Source organism: Geotrypetes seraphini, chromosome 16 (genome assembly GCF_902459505.1).
Source record: "Geotrypetes seraphini chromosome 16, aGeoSer1.1, whole genome shotgun sequence".
NCBI classification, from domain to species: domain Eukaryota; kingdom Metazoa; phylum Chordata; class Amphibia; order Gymnophiona; family Dermophiidae; genus Geotrypetes; species Geotrypetes seraphini.
The window spans coordinates 19,377,065-19,393,433 of NC_047099.1; the positions used below are offsets into that span (position 1 = coordinate 19,377,065).

At 47.1% G+C, this 16,369-nt stretch overlaps 1 protein-coding gene across 10 annotated transcripts in view; it reads right to left on the reverse strand.

Annotated features, from left to right (window-relative positions):
- LOC117350768 (sodium/hydrogen exchanger 10-like) overlaps positions 1-5,163 on the reverse strand; it is a 753,575-nt gene extending 748,412 nt beyond the window's left edge. For 9 of the 10 annotated variants that reach the window (XM_033925346.1, XM_033925349.1, XM_033925353.1 and 6 more), the window contains exon 1: positions 4,154-5,163. In XM_033925346.1, coding sequence (XP_033781237.1) covers positions 4,154-4,286 — 133 coding nt within the window. In that variant the 5' untranslated portion in view covers positions 4,287-5,163. Of the gene's footprint in view, positions 1-3,940 lie in introns of all 10 variants that reach the window. The other variant, XM_033925355.1, reaches the window with a different exon arrangement.
- Between the last annotated feature and the right edge of the window lie 11,206 nt (positions 5,164-16,369).

Here is a 16,369-nt window from a genome sequence, read left to right on the forward strand (position 1 = left end):
CATGCGTCGCCTTGCTTGGCATGTTGACATGGATCCCAATCTGCAGGATCGTCTAGCCAACTTGCCTTGTCAAGGGAATGAACTTTTTGATGACTCCATTGAAGCTGCCACCAAGCACCTCTCAGAACACGAACGCTCTTTTGCTTCTTTAATTCAACCCAAGCACAAGACTCGGGTATACAAACAGCCACACCGTCGTTATCCTCAGAAAACGACGCCAGCTTTCTCCAGACCTCCACCTCGACGTTCTCAGCAACAACAGCATCAGCAGAAGACTCAAACTCCTGCAGCCACTAAACCACTTCAGTCTTTTTGACATTCCCAGTCTGAGCATTCCAACCTCCCTGTATCAGAATTCTCTTCTGCTCATTGGAGGTCGTCTTTCCCATTTTTATTCCCAGTGGGAAACCGTCACATCAGATCTCTGGGTTCTGACCATTCTGTGAGAGGGATACTCTCTTCGCTTGCTTTAGGTTCCTCCAGATCACCCTCCAAGAGAGTGTCCTTCCAATTCGTCGCAACTTCCCCTTCTTCTTCAGGAAGCTCAGGCTCTCCTTCGCCTTCGAGCTGTCGAGGAGATTCCTCTGTCTCAGCGGAACCTGGGTTTTTATTCCCGTTACTTTCTGGTTCCAAATAAAACGAGGGACTTGTGACCAATTCTGGACCTCCGAGCCCTCAACAAATTTCTGGTCAAAGAGAAGTTTTGGATGCTCTCATTGCCGACCTTGTACTCCCTGATGGCTCAGGGAGATTGGATGTGCTCGCTGGATCTTAAGGAGGCTTACATGCATATCCCCATTTGTCCAGCCTCTTGCAAATACCTTCGATTCAAGGTGGGGAATCTTCATCTTCAGTACAGAGTTCTTCCTTTCGGACTCGCCTCCTCCCCCAGAGTATTTACGAAATGTCTGGTGGTGGTGGCTGCAGCTCTTCGTTCTCAGGGTCTTCAAGTTTTTCCGTACCTGGACGATTGGCTTATCAAAGCCCCCTCCCCTCAAGGGGTTATTGCAGCGACCCAACAGCCTATTATGTTCCTTCAAAGTCTGGGGTTCGAAATCAACTTTCCAAAGTCTCAGTTGACCCCATCTCAATCTCTCCAGTTCATTGGGGCCACCCTGGACACCGTACAACTCAGAGCGTTTCTACCTCTGCCACGTCGAGATGCCCTCATTCGCCTTTGTCTTCAAGTATCTCGTCTTCCATCAATTTCTGCAAGACAAATGATGGTTCTGCTCGGCCACATGGCTTCTACGGTCCATGTGACTCCTTTTGCCAGACTTCACCTTCGCATTCCTCAGTGGACCCTGGCATCTCAGTGGCAACAAGCTACAGACCCGCCTTCCCAACAAATTACAGTAACTCCTTTGTTAAAGCAGTCTCTCCACTGGTGGATGCTCTCTTCCAATCTTTCCAGAGGTTTGCTGTTCCACATTCTCACAACAGACAACCTACGCATGGGGGGCCCATTTAGACAGCCTCCGTACGCAGGATCTGTGGACTTCAGTGGACCGACTTTGTCAAATAAATCTGTTGGAACTCAGAGCGATCTTCAATGCTCTCAAAGCTTTTCAACACCTTCTTCGCGACAAGGTGGTACTGATCCGGACAGACAACCAGGTGGCCATGTATTATGTCAACAAGCAGGGGACTACGGGTTCTCACTCACTGTGTCAAGAGGCTCTGAATCTGTGGCATTGGGCAATTCATCAGAACATCTTTCTCAGAGCTGTCTATATTCAGGGTCAACACAACTGTCTGGCGGACTTGAGTTGCCTTCTGCAACCTCACGAATGGACACTCAATTCCCCCACGCTGCGTCAGGTATTTGCTCGCTGGGGGACCCTGCAGATAGACCTTTTTGCGTCCCCCCTCAACAACAAGCTGCCTCAATTTTACTCTCGAATATACTCTCTACAATGTCTGGAGGCAGATGCTTTCCTCCTGGATTGGATGGGTCAGTTTCTCTATGCCTTCCCTCCATTTCCGCTGATTATCAGGACTCTTGTCAAACTCAAGACGGAACATACCACCATGATTCTGATAGCTCCTCGGTGGCCCAGACAACCGTGGTACTCCCTTCTACTTCAACTCAGCACCAGAGAACCTCTACTTCTACCAGTTTTTCCCTCTCTGCTTACTCAGAGTCTAGGATCTTTACTTCATCCCAATCTGCAGTCTCTACACTTAACAGCTTGGTACCTTTCGGCCTGACTGACTCCTCGCATTTCTCTCAGTCTGTTCAAGATATATTGGTCGCTTCCAGGAAGCCATCCACTCGACAGTGTTACGGCCAGAAATGGACTAGAATTTCTGCTTGGTGTTCCATCGTCAGCTAGAGCCAATGTCTACATCCTTGGCTTCTGTTTTGGACTATTTACTTCACTTATCGCAATCTGGACTTCAATCTACATCCATTTGAGTCCATCTTAGCGCTATTGCTGCTTTTCATCAGCCTCTTGATGGGAAACCTCTCTGCACATCCTGTGGTTTCCCAATTTATGAAAGGACTAATTAATGTTCATCCACCACTTAAACCGCCTCCGGTGGTTTGGGATCTCAATGTTGTTTTAGCTCAACTAATAAAACCTCCATTTGAACCACTTGATAAAGCTCATCTCAAGTATCTCACTTGAAAAGCGGTTTTCCTCATTCCTCTCACGTCTGCTCGAAGAGTCAGTGAGTTACAAGCTTTGGTTGCGGACCTACCTTTCACAGTTTTCCACCATGACAAGGTGGTCTTCCGTACTCATCCAAAATTCTTGCCTAAAGTGATTTCAGAATTTCATATCAATCAATCTATTGCTCTGCCAGTATTTTTTCCAAAACCTTATTCTCACCCTGGAGAAGTGGCGCTTCATACTTTAGACTGCAAGCGTGCTTTGGCTTTCTACTTGCAATGCACTCAACCTCACAGAACATCTCCTCAACTTTTCATCTCTTTCGATTCAAATAGGTTGGGACATCCTATCTCAAAGCGAACCATCTCCAATTGGATGGCTGCTTGCATCTCTTTCTGCTATGCTCAGGCTGGTCTCCCTCTGCAGGGTCGAGTCACGGGCCATAAAGTTAGAGCAATGGCGGCATCTGTAGCTTTCCTCAGATCAACTCCTATTGAGGAAATCTGCAAGGCTGCCACTTGGTCCTCAGTTCATACATTCACTTCTCAGTACTGTCTGGATACCTTATCCAGGAGGGATGGCCATTTTGGCCAATCTGTTTTGCAAAATCTTTTTTCTTAATTTGCCAACTCTCCATCCATACCTTTCTGATTAGCTTGGAGGTCACCCATGTGTGAGAATATGCTGCCTGCTTGTCCTGGGATAAAGCACAGTTACTTACCATAACAGTTGTTATCCAGGGGCAGCAGGCAGATATCCTCACAACCCACCCACTTCCCTTGGTTGGCTTCTTAGCTAGGTATCTGAACTGAGGATCCTCACAGGAGATGTGCACCCTAGTTCGGGCGGGAAGGCACTCCCGCATGCGCGATGCAGCACTCAGAAGCTCTTATAAAGATCTTCAAGCAAGTCTGCTTTCGAGGCTGTCCGCTGCGGGGCTCCGTCAGTGACATCACCCATGTGCGAGAATATCTGCCTGCTGTCCCTGGATAACAACTGTTACGGTAAGTAACTGTGCTTTATGTTTATTCAATTTTGATATACGCTGAATCTTAAAGAGTTCTCAGCTGGAATTATTTCTTTTCATCTACATCTGTAACCCATCTGGACTGTTTGTTATTGTTTAAATCTCTAATTGCTTGTGATATGTAGTATGGGTTTATGTATTTGATTTTTGTTTTAACTCTGATCAGTTTTATGATTTTTATAATAAACCGATTTTTAGCCATCCTGTATGCTCCTGTTACATCCAGTTTCTCAATTTCCTAGTGTGACGTTATTTGTTGTAACTGTTGTAGTGGCCGCCGCAGCTCTTGTTCTACCTTTGGCTCCAGGCTCCGGTGACTGAGTTTTACCGCCAACGCCCACTGCTGCTCCTCTCTCCCTGGTTCTTGTGAAGGAGTCCCACACGCCCCAGAGCTGCCTTTCCACCGATGACTGAGCCCGGTCCTCCGTATCCCTGCCGGCTGCCACCGCTCGCGTTATTTAATATTTACATGCCTTGCTTTTTCAGATCATCATTCATTTGCTCTTACCTCCACATAGCCATATTCCAAATAGGAAAGTGGGCAGTTTGTGCTCTAAAATTTCGGGGTCGAATCTATGCACGTCTGTTTCATTCTGAACTGCCGAAGGCTCAATAAAACGTGGGGAAAAGAATAACCCCATATTATTTACGGTGGGATTTGTTAGCGGCAGTTAGAGAAGTGGAGCGTGCTATGTGACGTGTAAACATCTGTGCGCCTGCGCCGGGAACAGGGTAAAACCTGGATATTCCGGATCTTCTAAATATGCCCGGATCCGTTATCGATTTTAAAATGTCAGTTTCCTGACGTGGACAGTGGATATATTTTTAATTTTGTTTTTTTATCACTTCCGATGTCAGTAAAGCCGAGCATAAGTCTCCTGCGATTCTAACCCTTAAAAGCCTCCGCCCTGTATGATGTGACTCCCGGCGCCAGTATTCATTCTAAAAGCTTTCCCGTGTCCCTTAACCTCAAGACATCAGCCGGGGTGAAGTTTTGCTTCGTTTTAGTGCTTCCCCGTGGACCCTGAAAGTGTTTGTTCTTTTTTTCAACGCTCCGGTTACTCGGTTCTGCTCTTTCTCGATCGGACGACTGGGACTTGCCAGCGTTGCCCGCCGCTTTCCTTCTTTCTGCTGTCCGCCTGCGACTGATCCCGGGCCGCTCTTGTTCTACCTTTGGCTCCCGGATCCGGGGACTGAGTTTTCGCGCCAACGCCCGCTGCTGCTCCTCTCCCCCTGGTTCTTGTGAAGGAGCCCCACACGCCCCAGAGCTGCCTCTCCTTTTCCTTCCCACCGATGCCTGAGCCCGGTCCTCAGTATCCCTGCCGGCCGCCAGCGCTCGCGTTATTCAATATTTACATGCCTTGCTTTTTCAGATCATCATTCATTTATTCTCCACATAACCATATTCCAAATAAAAAAGTGGGCAGTTTGTGCTCTAAAATTTCGGGGTGGAAACTATGCACGTCTGAACTGCCGAAAGCTCAATAAAATGTGGGGAAAAGAATAACCCCCATATTGTTTACGGTAGGATTTGTTAGCGGCAATCAGAGAAGTAGAGCGTGCTATGTGACGTGTAAACATCTGTGCGCCTGCGCCGGAAACAGAGTAAAACCTGGATATTCCGGATCTTCTAAATAGGGTCTAGGTAAAACCAGGATTTGCAGGATCCTCATTGACTTGTATTGAGATCCTGGTAAAATAGCAGGATTTGCAGGATTTTCCAGGATCCTGGTCCACCTTAACAGCAGACCTCCTCTTTTTTTTGATTGCCACAGCTGCTGCTATGCATTTACTGGAGTCCCCTGCTGTTTTCTCCTTCTCTGCCGGTCCCGCCCCTTATGACATGTTCTTCTCTCCCTGTGTGGGCGGACGGGCAGAGATGACAGCCAGAGGGGCAGAATGACAGCCAGAGGGGCAGAAAAACTAGGGTATAACTTATCACACAGAGGGAAAAAAAGAACAGCAATACTTTGGATTTAGAATTTCAGTAACCTGGTCAATCTTATTGAAACTAATTATTCAGATTTATTTATTCAATTTTTTTATACTTTTCACCCAGGGGAGCTCTGAATGGTTTACATGAATTTATTCAGGTACTCAAGCATTTTTTCCTGCATGTCCTGGTGGGGCTCACCATCAATCTAATGTGCCTGGGGCAATGGGGGAGGTTTAAGAGACTAGTCCAGGGTCACAAGGAGCAGACTGGGTTTGTACCCACAACCTCAGCGTGCTGAGACTGTAGCTTTAACCACAGTGCCACATTCTCCCCTAGGCAAGTTAATGTTACTGTCTTTTAAACAGTGCAGCAGGATGTATCTCCTCCTCCTTCCATTAATATTTCTAAACCTGCAGCAGGAGAAGATCAACACCTTCTGGATGGACTAATGTGTGAGACTGTTATATGGGGTGGAGGGAATGGTTAAGAGAGAGAGAAAGAATAAGTTGGATTTTGAATTTATAAACTAGTAAGGGAGAAAGGCAGACATACTGTACAACATGGAGAGGCAGAGGAAGAAGAGATGTGGGGGTGTGGGAAGAGGGGAGGGAGAAGAGAGATGTGGGGGTGTGGGAAGAGGGGAATTTGTTACAAGGGGCTGGAAGGAATGGTTAAGAGAAAGAGAGGGCATAAGTTGAATTTTGAATTTATAAACTAGTAAGGGAGAAAGGCAGACATACTATACAATATGGAGAGCTGACATACTGTACAACATGGAGAGGCAGGGGGAGAAGAGAGATGCTGTGGATAATGGGAGGAAGGCAGGGCAGATATTTATGAGATCAACAAGTGCATAGGAAGAAAAGACATGCTGGACATCAAGGGATCCTAAAAGAAAGATGCAGGAAATTGAAGAGGGGAATGAAGGACAGACATAATGGAGATCATGAACAAGACAGAGATACATTCAGGCCCCTCAGAGAGAAAACTTTGATTCTGAAAAGCATCTGTGAAGGTGATGGGAAGGGAGGGAGATGGCCTGATGAGGGGAAGAGATGCCCAGACTTTGGGACCCCCTGGAGCTGTGGGGCCCAGTGCAGTTTCCATGTTTGCCCTCCTCTAACGCCAGCCCTGGCTCTGCTGAGTGAAGACAGCTAGACTCAAATTATGGAATCCTGCAAGATTGGTACTGTGACTCCACCTGCCCTGGAACTGAAGAACCGGTATGCTGCCCTGGAAGAAGAGTAGATGAGAGCATCCCAGGGAGAGTAAGGACCAAAGCTTGAAATCCCCAAAATTGCTGGATCCGTGACCACTAGGAGACATAAGGTAGTGATGGTTGGCAATTCCCTTCTGAGGGGTATAGAACATCCTTATGCAAACCAGACATGATGTTCCGGGAGGGACGCTGTCTGCCTGGTGTCGAAATCCAAGATGTTACGGAGAGTTTGCCAAGACTCATCAAGCCTCTTCAAGACTATTATCCGATGCTGCTCATCCATGTTGGCACTAATGATACTACCAGGTACCCCTATAAATGTATCAAAAGTGGCTGTGTCTTTGGGAGAGATAATGAAGCAGTCAGGTATGCAGGTGGTATTTTCGTCCATCCTCCCTGTCAAGGGTAAAGTCCAGGGCAGAGAAGCTCACGTCCCGGAGATGAATGCGAGGCTATGTGGATGGTGTCAGAGAGAGTTTTGGCTACCTGGATAATGGGATGATTTTCCAAGGGCTACTAAGCAGTGATGTTATGCATCTATCAAAGAAGGGAAGAAGTGTCTTCCGCAGCAGGCTGGCTAATCTACTGAAGACGGCTTTAAACCAGAAGCAATGGGGCAGGGTGATCAGAGCCCTCAGGTAAGTAAACCACTGTATACCTCTACACCAAGGGTCTCAAACTTGCGACATGGGGGCCACATGCAGCCTGCCTGATACTATTTTGAGGCCCTCAGTATGTTACCATTGTTCTGGAACATTGTCCACCTCACTGCTATAACCTCACACAAGCACTTTCCTGCATCTGTATGCAATTGTGAGGTGGAGTGAAGAGGACAATCGCATAAAAACGCAGGAAAGCGCTTGTTTGAAGTTACAGCAGTGAGGCAGGCAACGTTACAGAACGTAAGGTAACCATTTGAGGCATTGCAACTTGTGCATGTGTATATAATCTCGTGAACTCTTGCAAAATTTTGCTCTTCTCCTGGCGGTGACTGCTTGATGTAAGATGGCGGTTGTGTCCCGGTGCTGGAGGAGGTGAGAGCTGAAGGCGGTTGTGGACGCGACCACCTGGCACTTAAGGCACAAGTTTTCCAGGCACAAGTCGGATATTGATTCTCCCCTTTACAAAAACGCCTATGGTGTCAGTTTAGACAGTACCACAGTTTCTTTCTGAGGTGGTGTCATCCTTTTCTCTTGCCGCTAGTACTTTTCCTTCCTGCTTTCTGAGAGGAGGACTGGGGAGACAAGCTTTTCTTCACTGCGTTTCTTAAAAGTGCGTAGACTGCTTTTACACTATCTGTAGGTTTCTAGAGCCTTTCGTCGTTTCCATCACCTCTTTATATTATTTCAGGGACTTGACATAGTTATGACAGTGTCCAAAGCCTCCAGCGCTTGAGGGGTTATGGAGGACATTCTATCCACTTCATGCCAGGGCAGTGGTTGGTGGAAGAACTTCATCACCATTCTGCCTTAGCGATGGCTACTTCATGGTCTCAGTTCCGAGGTTTTTTCCTTGGAGGTGGTTTGTCATATGGCTACTAGGTCTTCCGACTATGCCTTGTCTATACTTTTCTGGTTAGAGGTGGTGTCGTGTTTGGAGGCCGTTTTTAGTACTTCGGTTGTTGTGGAAGCGGCATTTTGCTTCCCACCCAGATTGAGGATTGCTTTGCTACATCCCACTGGTCTCTGGATTCATCTGCTGCTGGTGCTAAGGAAGAAAAAATTATGTTCTTACCTGTTAATTTTCTTTCCTTTAGATGCAGCAGATGAATCCAGAGCCCCACCCTTTCTGGATGTTTCTCTTGGTTTATGTGTCACGATTTCGGATGTTTTCTTATGATTGGTGGTTGTGTTCTGTATTATTATCTTTGAAATTTGTTATGGGAAAGAAGTTTTTGTACATGCTGTGACTATTGCTGGTTCCAGATGCTTGGGCAAGGAGCAATACTGAAGATACAAGAGGCATGCCAGCCAATTGGACCACCTGTTAATCAGTTTCTCTATCTCCACCTTCTGGTAGATGTGTGCTATCCCACTGGTCTCTGGATTCATCTGTAGGTAAGAACATAATTTTTCCTTGTGTTTTTATCTTTTATATTGGTGCACATATGTTTATGAACATTTACTTTTTATTTATTTTTAGTTCTTTTTCTGTTTGCGGTTTAATCAGATACCTTGCCAACCTAGGTAGGTCCCTAAGGCCTATGATTCTGATTCATATTCCTTTCATCTTCACCTGTTGTTTTAAGCTTACAATCCGCACTTAGCATGTTTTTCATGCATCTTTTTGTTGATACTCATTCTTTTCACATCTCTCATCACGTTGTTATTACACTATACATATATGCACCACAATCTTGCACTATTATTTCATAACTGCTACTCACACTTCACTTTATATATATATACTAGTGTTTAAGCCCGTTAACATTAACGGGTGCTAGTAAAGCCTCCTACCCTCACATGTCCCCTATTTTCAGCTCCAGCTCCAAACCCATTTTTACCCCCCCCCCAGCCCCCTTCTCCCATCTGTTCCCTTTAGGCCCGAGCCCCCTTTTCTCACCAGCAGCATTTCCCTCCCCACTCCACTTCCCTGTCCAGCAGCACCTCTTCCCTGCTCCCCCTGTCCCTCTTCCCTGCTCCCACAGTCCAGTAGCACTTCTTCCCTCCTCCCCCTGTCCCTCCTCCCTGCTCCAGTCCCAGTAGCACCTCTTCCCTACTCCCCCTGTCCCTCTTCCTTGTTCCCCGGCCCAGTAGCATCTCTTCCCTGCTCCCCCTATCCCTCTTCCTTGCTCCCCGGCCCAGTAGCACCTCTTTCCTGCTCCTCCTGTCCCTCTTCCCTGCTCCCACGGTCCAGTAGCATTTCTTCCCTGCTCCCCCGGCCCAGTAGCACCTCTTCCCTGCTCCCCCTGTCCCTCTTCCTTGCTCCCCCGGTCCAACAGCACCGCTTCCTGGCGGGCTTCATGTCGGGAGCGCTGGCTGCTCGGAGCTGCAGGCGTCGTCCTGAGAGCCTGACTTGCGGGCGGGCGTCCGTGGCGTTTTCTTCAGTTGGCGTGCGGTGGTTGCACGGGTGGAGCTGTGCGCCGGGCCTTTTCGGCAGAGTCAGCACGTGTTCTCGGGCTGCCTTCGTGGCTCCATGTCCGTGCTGCTTGTCTTGGAGGGTTGTATCGGGGTGGGGCTCCTGTGCGCAATTCCCTTGTGGTCAGCGCTGTGTTGGGGCTTCTGCTGGGCAGTGACCTGTTGGCTCGGCGTCATGCGCGTGTGAGGAGTGACAGGGCGGCGGGCAGGGAGAGAGCTGGCCTGTGCTTCCTCCAGCGGTTGGTGAGCGAGGATGGGAGGAGTGGAATGGCCAGAGTGTTCCCTGCCACCGCGTTCTAAAATAGAATCCGGCCACGGATCAGAAAACACGGCGGCAGGGAACATTATATAGGATGTATGTCTTTCTTTCTCTCTCCCTTGCCCACTGTCTGTCTTTTTTTTTTGTTTGTTTGTTTCTCTCTTTCTTTTCTTGGCTTCTGGCTGTCTGTCTTTATTTCTGTCTATCTCTCTCCCTTTCTGTCTGTCTCTCTGTCCCCCTGTTTGTATATCATTCTTTCTCTCTTTCTCCTTTGCCGCTGGCCGTCTGTATGTCTTTTTTTCTTTCTCTCTCTCTCCTTGGCCGCTGTCTGTCTCTGTATTTTTTTTCTCTCTCTCTCCTTGGCTGCTGGCTGTCTGTTTTTCTGTCTGTCTGTCTTTCTGGCATCCTGTCTGTCTGTCATTCTTTCTATCTGTGTCTCTGACCCCTTGTCTGTTTGTCTTTCCTTCTGTCTGTCTTTCTCCCTTTCTGTCTGTCTTTCTGGCCCTCTGTCTGTCTGTCATTCTTTCTTTCTCTCTGTCTCCTTGGCCGCTGTTTATCTGTCTGGTTTTTTTCTTTCTCTCTCTGTCCTTGGCTGCTGGCTGTCTGTCTTTCTGGCCCACTGTCTGGCTGTCATTCTTTCTTTATTTCTCTCTCTCTTTCCTTGGCCGCTGTGTGGATGGCTGTCTTTCTGTCTGTCTCTCTGCCTGGCCCCCTGTCTCTCTGGCCCCCAGTTTTTGTTTGTCTGTCTCTCTGCCTGGCTCCCTGTTTTTCTGTCTCTCTGTCTTTCTGCCTGACCCCTGCCTTTCTTTCTGTCTCTCTCTTTCCTTGGCCATTGTATGGATGACTGTCTTTCTTTCTGTCTGTCTTTCTGTCTGGCCCCCTATTTATCTTTCTGGCTGTCTCTCTCCCTGGCCCCCATTTTTTGTTTGTCTGTCTCTCTGTCTTTCTGCCTGGCTCCCTGTTTTTCTTTCTCTCTGTCTCTCTGCCTGGCCCCCTTTTTTCTTTATGTCTGTCTCTCTGCCTGGCCCCCTGCCTGTATTTCTCTGTCTCTTCTGGCCCCCTTCTCTCTGTCAGCTTCCCAGCACACCCCTCCCTCCAAAGTAGCCCCCTTTCCCTCTCCCCCTCCACTTCCCTGAGCCGTATTTTTTTTTTTTTTTACTTTGTAACAGCGGCTGCACACCCCGGAACTGACACTCTCCACTAACAGGAGAGAAAATGCCGGCGCTGCCACTTGAAACCACCACCGCCACTCTCCTGCCGGTCCACAAACCGCCAAATGCTCCTGAAGATGACCGCGCTGACAAAACTCCACAGTCGCGCGCCTTCAGCCACCGCGCGCGCCTCCAGCCCCTGCAAGCGCCGTGAGGTGTCAATTAGAATACTGCCACAGAAGCACACCTCACGGCACCAGGACTCACGATTTTTCAAGAGCGCATGCGCGCTCTAGCGTTTTATTATTATTGATATATTTCCTTCCAATATTATGGTCTTCTCACATCACTAACACACGCACCATATCTTATCTTATTGCACTTATCACCTTGCATCCCACATCATGGCGGGTTTTTTGTTCTTGATTTGCCCCTTTTAAAATTTGTCTTCATTCACATCACCTCATAAGTGTTCTACTATTTATGTATCCATTTATTGGTTTTGTATATCTTTAGTTATTCCTATTTTCATTTGTTAGGACCCTGATGAAGGCATATTAACCGAAACACGGACCGTGTTGGGTCCCTAGGTTTGTGTAAAGGTGGTAACATTAACCGCAGTCATAAATTGATATAATAAACATAGCCTCTTCGTTTTTCCTTGTGTTGCTTTTATTTTACTGCAGATTGTGTTGGATTTTTCTTTTGTTTTGCAATGCAAACTGTCATGTGTGTGTGTGTGACATCATGAGGTTGCATTTGTGCATGCTCAGATGCCCTCCTGCTTTATAGCAGTGGTGGATGGGGGGGGCATGAGGGTATAATGGGTCAAGCCTGGGTGGATGTTTGGGGGAGGGGGGTCTGGTATGGCACTAAGTAAAATCTGGGAGTGGGGAGAAGCCTCAGCTACCTCTGGATGGGTAGCATGTCATGTTGCTACTCATTGGGTTTTGCTCTGGTACTAGGGAGCTGCCTTGCACACCGTGAGAAGGGGCTAGCATTGGGCTGATCCAGTAAGGCTATTCAAATGTTTGTAGCTCACCCTGACCAAGCATAATGTTTTTGCGCAGTAAGGGCCACTGATTGTAACATTCACATCAACCCTTGTTACCAGGGTAAAATGATGTCCGGACATATTAACCCAGCTATGCTCTTTATTGAGACTATTGTCCAGACAAATACCTACACACAGGACCAGATTAATGAATAGGCCCAAAAGGCACGTGCCTAGGGCCCGAACTTTCAGGGGGGCCTGCTGAAGAAACAAGTAACAGATGACTCAGCATTTTTTTTTGAACGGCGACTTTCCATCAACACTGTGCTGCTTTCCTACATGCTGGATGGAGGAAAGAAGATAGAGTTAAAGAGATAGTGGAGGGGTAGCAAGCTGTGAGTAGACACAGTGAAAAGAGGGAAACTGAGGACTGAATAGTAAGAAAGAATTTAATTTAGAGAGAGGCAGAAAATAGAGAAGGAAGGCCAGAGAAGAAAAAGAAAGGGAAGAGAGAGGAGAGAGAGATGCCAAAGAATGGGGAAGGAGACAGAGATATCAGATCTGAGTGGAGGAAATGAGAAGAGAGAGATGCTAAAAACCGCATGGGAGTTTGAACCTCCGTATTTTAAATTTTCCACAAATTTTGGGTGTGCAGCCTCTTGACTTATTGAAAAAATATTTGATTGAAAATTTAAAGGTTTCTTCAAATTGCATTCCTCCAATAAACAAATTTATTATTTACCAAATAAGAAGATATCTGGAAGAGTAGAAGAAAATGAGATTGAAAGAGAGAAAAGGAGGAAAAATAATGAAATAGATTTTGCTAATGTAACTGCTCTTCTTGAACAGACAATAACAGCTGGCACTGATAGAGCTACACTCATTTGTATTTGAGCAAGATGTAAATATGATTATGAAATTGTTCTTTAAAAATTCATAAAAACTATTTGGGGAACAGAAAATATGGATATATATCCTGATGTCGCTAAGACTACTCAAGAACGTAGGAAAGAATTTCTATGCATCAAGATATTATCAATTTGGGAGCAACGTTTCTTTTAGCATACTCCTGCAAATGCTTGGTTAGGTATTTTTTATTATTATTATTTATTTATTTATTTTAATTCAATTTTTCTATACCGTTCTCCCAGGGGAGTTCAGAACGGTTTACATGAATTTATTCAGGTACTCAAGCATTTTTCCCTGTCTGTCCCGGCGGGCTCACAATCTACCTAATGTACCTGGGGCAATTTAGGAGTTAAATATACATTTTTCTCTCCAAATCATCTGAAGGAATTCTTGGATGTTAAGAAGATGATCAAGGACTGAGGGATAATAGAAGTACAGCCGGTGCTTAGATACATTAAGCCTATTTGTTAACTAAATTCCTGTTTAATTTTCTCTTATTAATCATTGCTTGACCATCCCCCCATTATAGTGGTCTAAGAAGGGGATAAAGAAAGTAAATTGGTAAGAAGGAATTTGTATTACTTTTGGATTGTTTTTCCTTCCTGTGTTTATTGTAGCAAGATTTATTCTTGTAAATTTTGATGTATAATTAGAAATAAATAATAAAAAAACCCAAAAACCGCATGGGAGGAGGGAAGGAAAGAGATGCAAGACCATGAGGGGAACAGAGGGAAGATGATGGATGCCAGACCAATGGGGGGGGGGGGCAGGAGGAAAGATGGCAGGGGGGAGACAGAGTTTCTTGAAGGGGCAGACAGTGGATGGAAGAGAATGACAAGAAGATGAGGTAAAGGGGATATAGATAGATAGATAGATAGATATAATTTAATAAAAAGCATAAAAACAAATAAGAAAACAGGTAAATGGGGGCAAGGCAGGGGGTGGGGTGGGCGGGGCATGGGTGGGGTGGGGTGGGGTTTAGGCATTGCCAGTGGACCCAGTGTACTTCTGTGCCTAGGGGCCCTCAAAGAATTAATCCTGCCCTGCCTACACATATTTATAAAAGCAATATATGAAAGACAGCTTTTCATCTCATGTCCACCCCCCAACCTACTTTGTCAGCTTAAATGCCATCTACATGGGAGCTGCCTGCCACTCTGATGAAGCTACGCATGATGAGGTCAGGCCAGCCACCACACTTCCATTCTACAGTGACAGGCAGCCGTTTAGTAAGTCAAACCCTTCTAATGGAGGGTTTTTGACTCACCTTGTTCAGGGTAGCACATAGGCCACATGAAAATTGAATTAGAGTCAGCGTGGTATGTGGGGAGAAGGCCTCCATTCTGGTGGTGTGCCCTCAACCTTCACACATACCCACCCCCACCCGAATAGGGATGCCATAAGTTGCTACATAGATGTATTGACATAGCTGGGTGCAAGTCAAAAGTACACGTGTCAATCTGTCCTCCTTTTTCTCATGACCTATGCGAACCTTACACCATGTCAGCAGTAGGGAGGGAGACAGAGAAGCATCAAAGGCCACATAGGATGCTAACTTAGACTATGAGGGGGGTGTACGGTAGAGGTAAAGGCAGAGTGAGATTGAGGTTGGGTTAAGGGTAGGGTCATGTCTTGACCTTGTTTGTCCTGATTAAAGATAGTCACCCTACCTGTAAGCAGCAAACACCTAAAGTCACTCATAGCTGTCACAAGCTGTTGATAAACAGCTAAGGCTGTTTCCTGGCCTGCCATATGCCAGCTTGTCCCCTCTAGTGTGAGAGAGACTAGAAACGTAGCTGTTCATGAAAGGTATGGGAGACTCGAGAGAGAGGTGGGAAACCCAGGTCTGCTAGGTGAAGGTGCAGTGACTCTGTTCTCTGTGTGGGGCCAGTCGGGCCACAAGGGTGGGCAGTGAATGTCCTGGAGAGCCATAAGCTATTTGGCTTTGCCATATTTCCACAATGAACTCCATGCAAAGCTAATCTCTATTCTGTTTGGCAGATGGAGGATCTAAAGAACAAGGCCCAGTAGCTGAGGCAAAAACAGCCCCACTTCCTTGCTGAGATACTGCAGGAGTTGGAGGCCCTGAGAGGTAAGGATACAACAAAGTCACGGGGACCCTTCACCCATTCAACGCTTTCATGTCCAGGGTCCGTGCCATGCATCTGCCTACATTGGCCATAAGGGGACGATGGCACACCACATTGGCAACATCACATTTGCCAATGTGGACACCAAGGTCCAAATTCTATAACTCATGGCTCAAAGGTAGCTGTGGTATACATAAGGTGACCATACGTCCTGTTTTGAACGGGACTGTCCCTTTTTCAGCTCCCCTGTCCCGTTGTCCTCATGCATAGCTTCGGGACGCTGAAATGTCCCGTTTTCAGAGACGGCGTCCCGAAGCTGTGTGTGGAGCCAACGGGACAGGGGATCGCAGGAGAATGGGCTGTCTCCCTGCCCCAGGACCAGCGTTAAGGGGGGAGCAAAAAGGGCAAGGCAGGGCAGGGCCTGGTCTCCCCCCCTCCCCCCCCCCGACTGTCTGATGAGGTCTTTTTCCCTCCCTTCTACTCCCTCACTACCCTCTTGCCTGCAAACGATCTAAACTCAGGCCGCGGGGCTCTAACACGGCACGCACTGGCTTCCCTTTGCATCCGAAACAGGAAATTACGTCATTCCTGTTTCGGAGGAGAAGGGAAGGCAGTGCGTGCCGTGTTAGAGCCCCGCGGCCTGAGTTCAATTCACTTACGGGCCGTTACTGTGGAAACAACAGGACGCTTTCCCATCTCCCACCCACTACCTGCCTCCGCTGGGGTTACCGGGCAACGGAGATGGGCCCAGACCGGAGAGAGACCTCGTGAAGGTGGCAGACTGCCCGCCACATCCCGAGGGCCACAGCAACTGACAGGTAACCGCCCAGCGTACAAAACTCAAGCAGTCGACTTCTAATCAGTCACACTGGATGCAAATCGTTTTGGATTTTCTTTTTCTCCTTCCTGTAAGGATTATTTATATACCTTAAGGAAGGAGAAGAAGAAGAAAATTCAAAACGATTAGCATCCAGTGTGACTGACCATTCTACAAAGCCAGGATTTTATGGGCTCTCTTACAAGTGTAGCCAGTATTCAAAGGACCACTTCTAAAGTCCTATTTTTCAACTTTTTTACCAGCACTCTAAG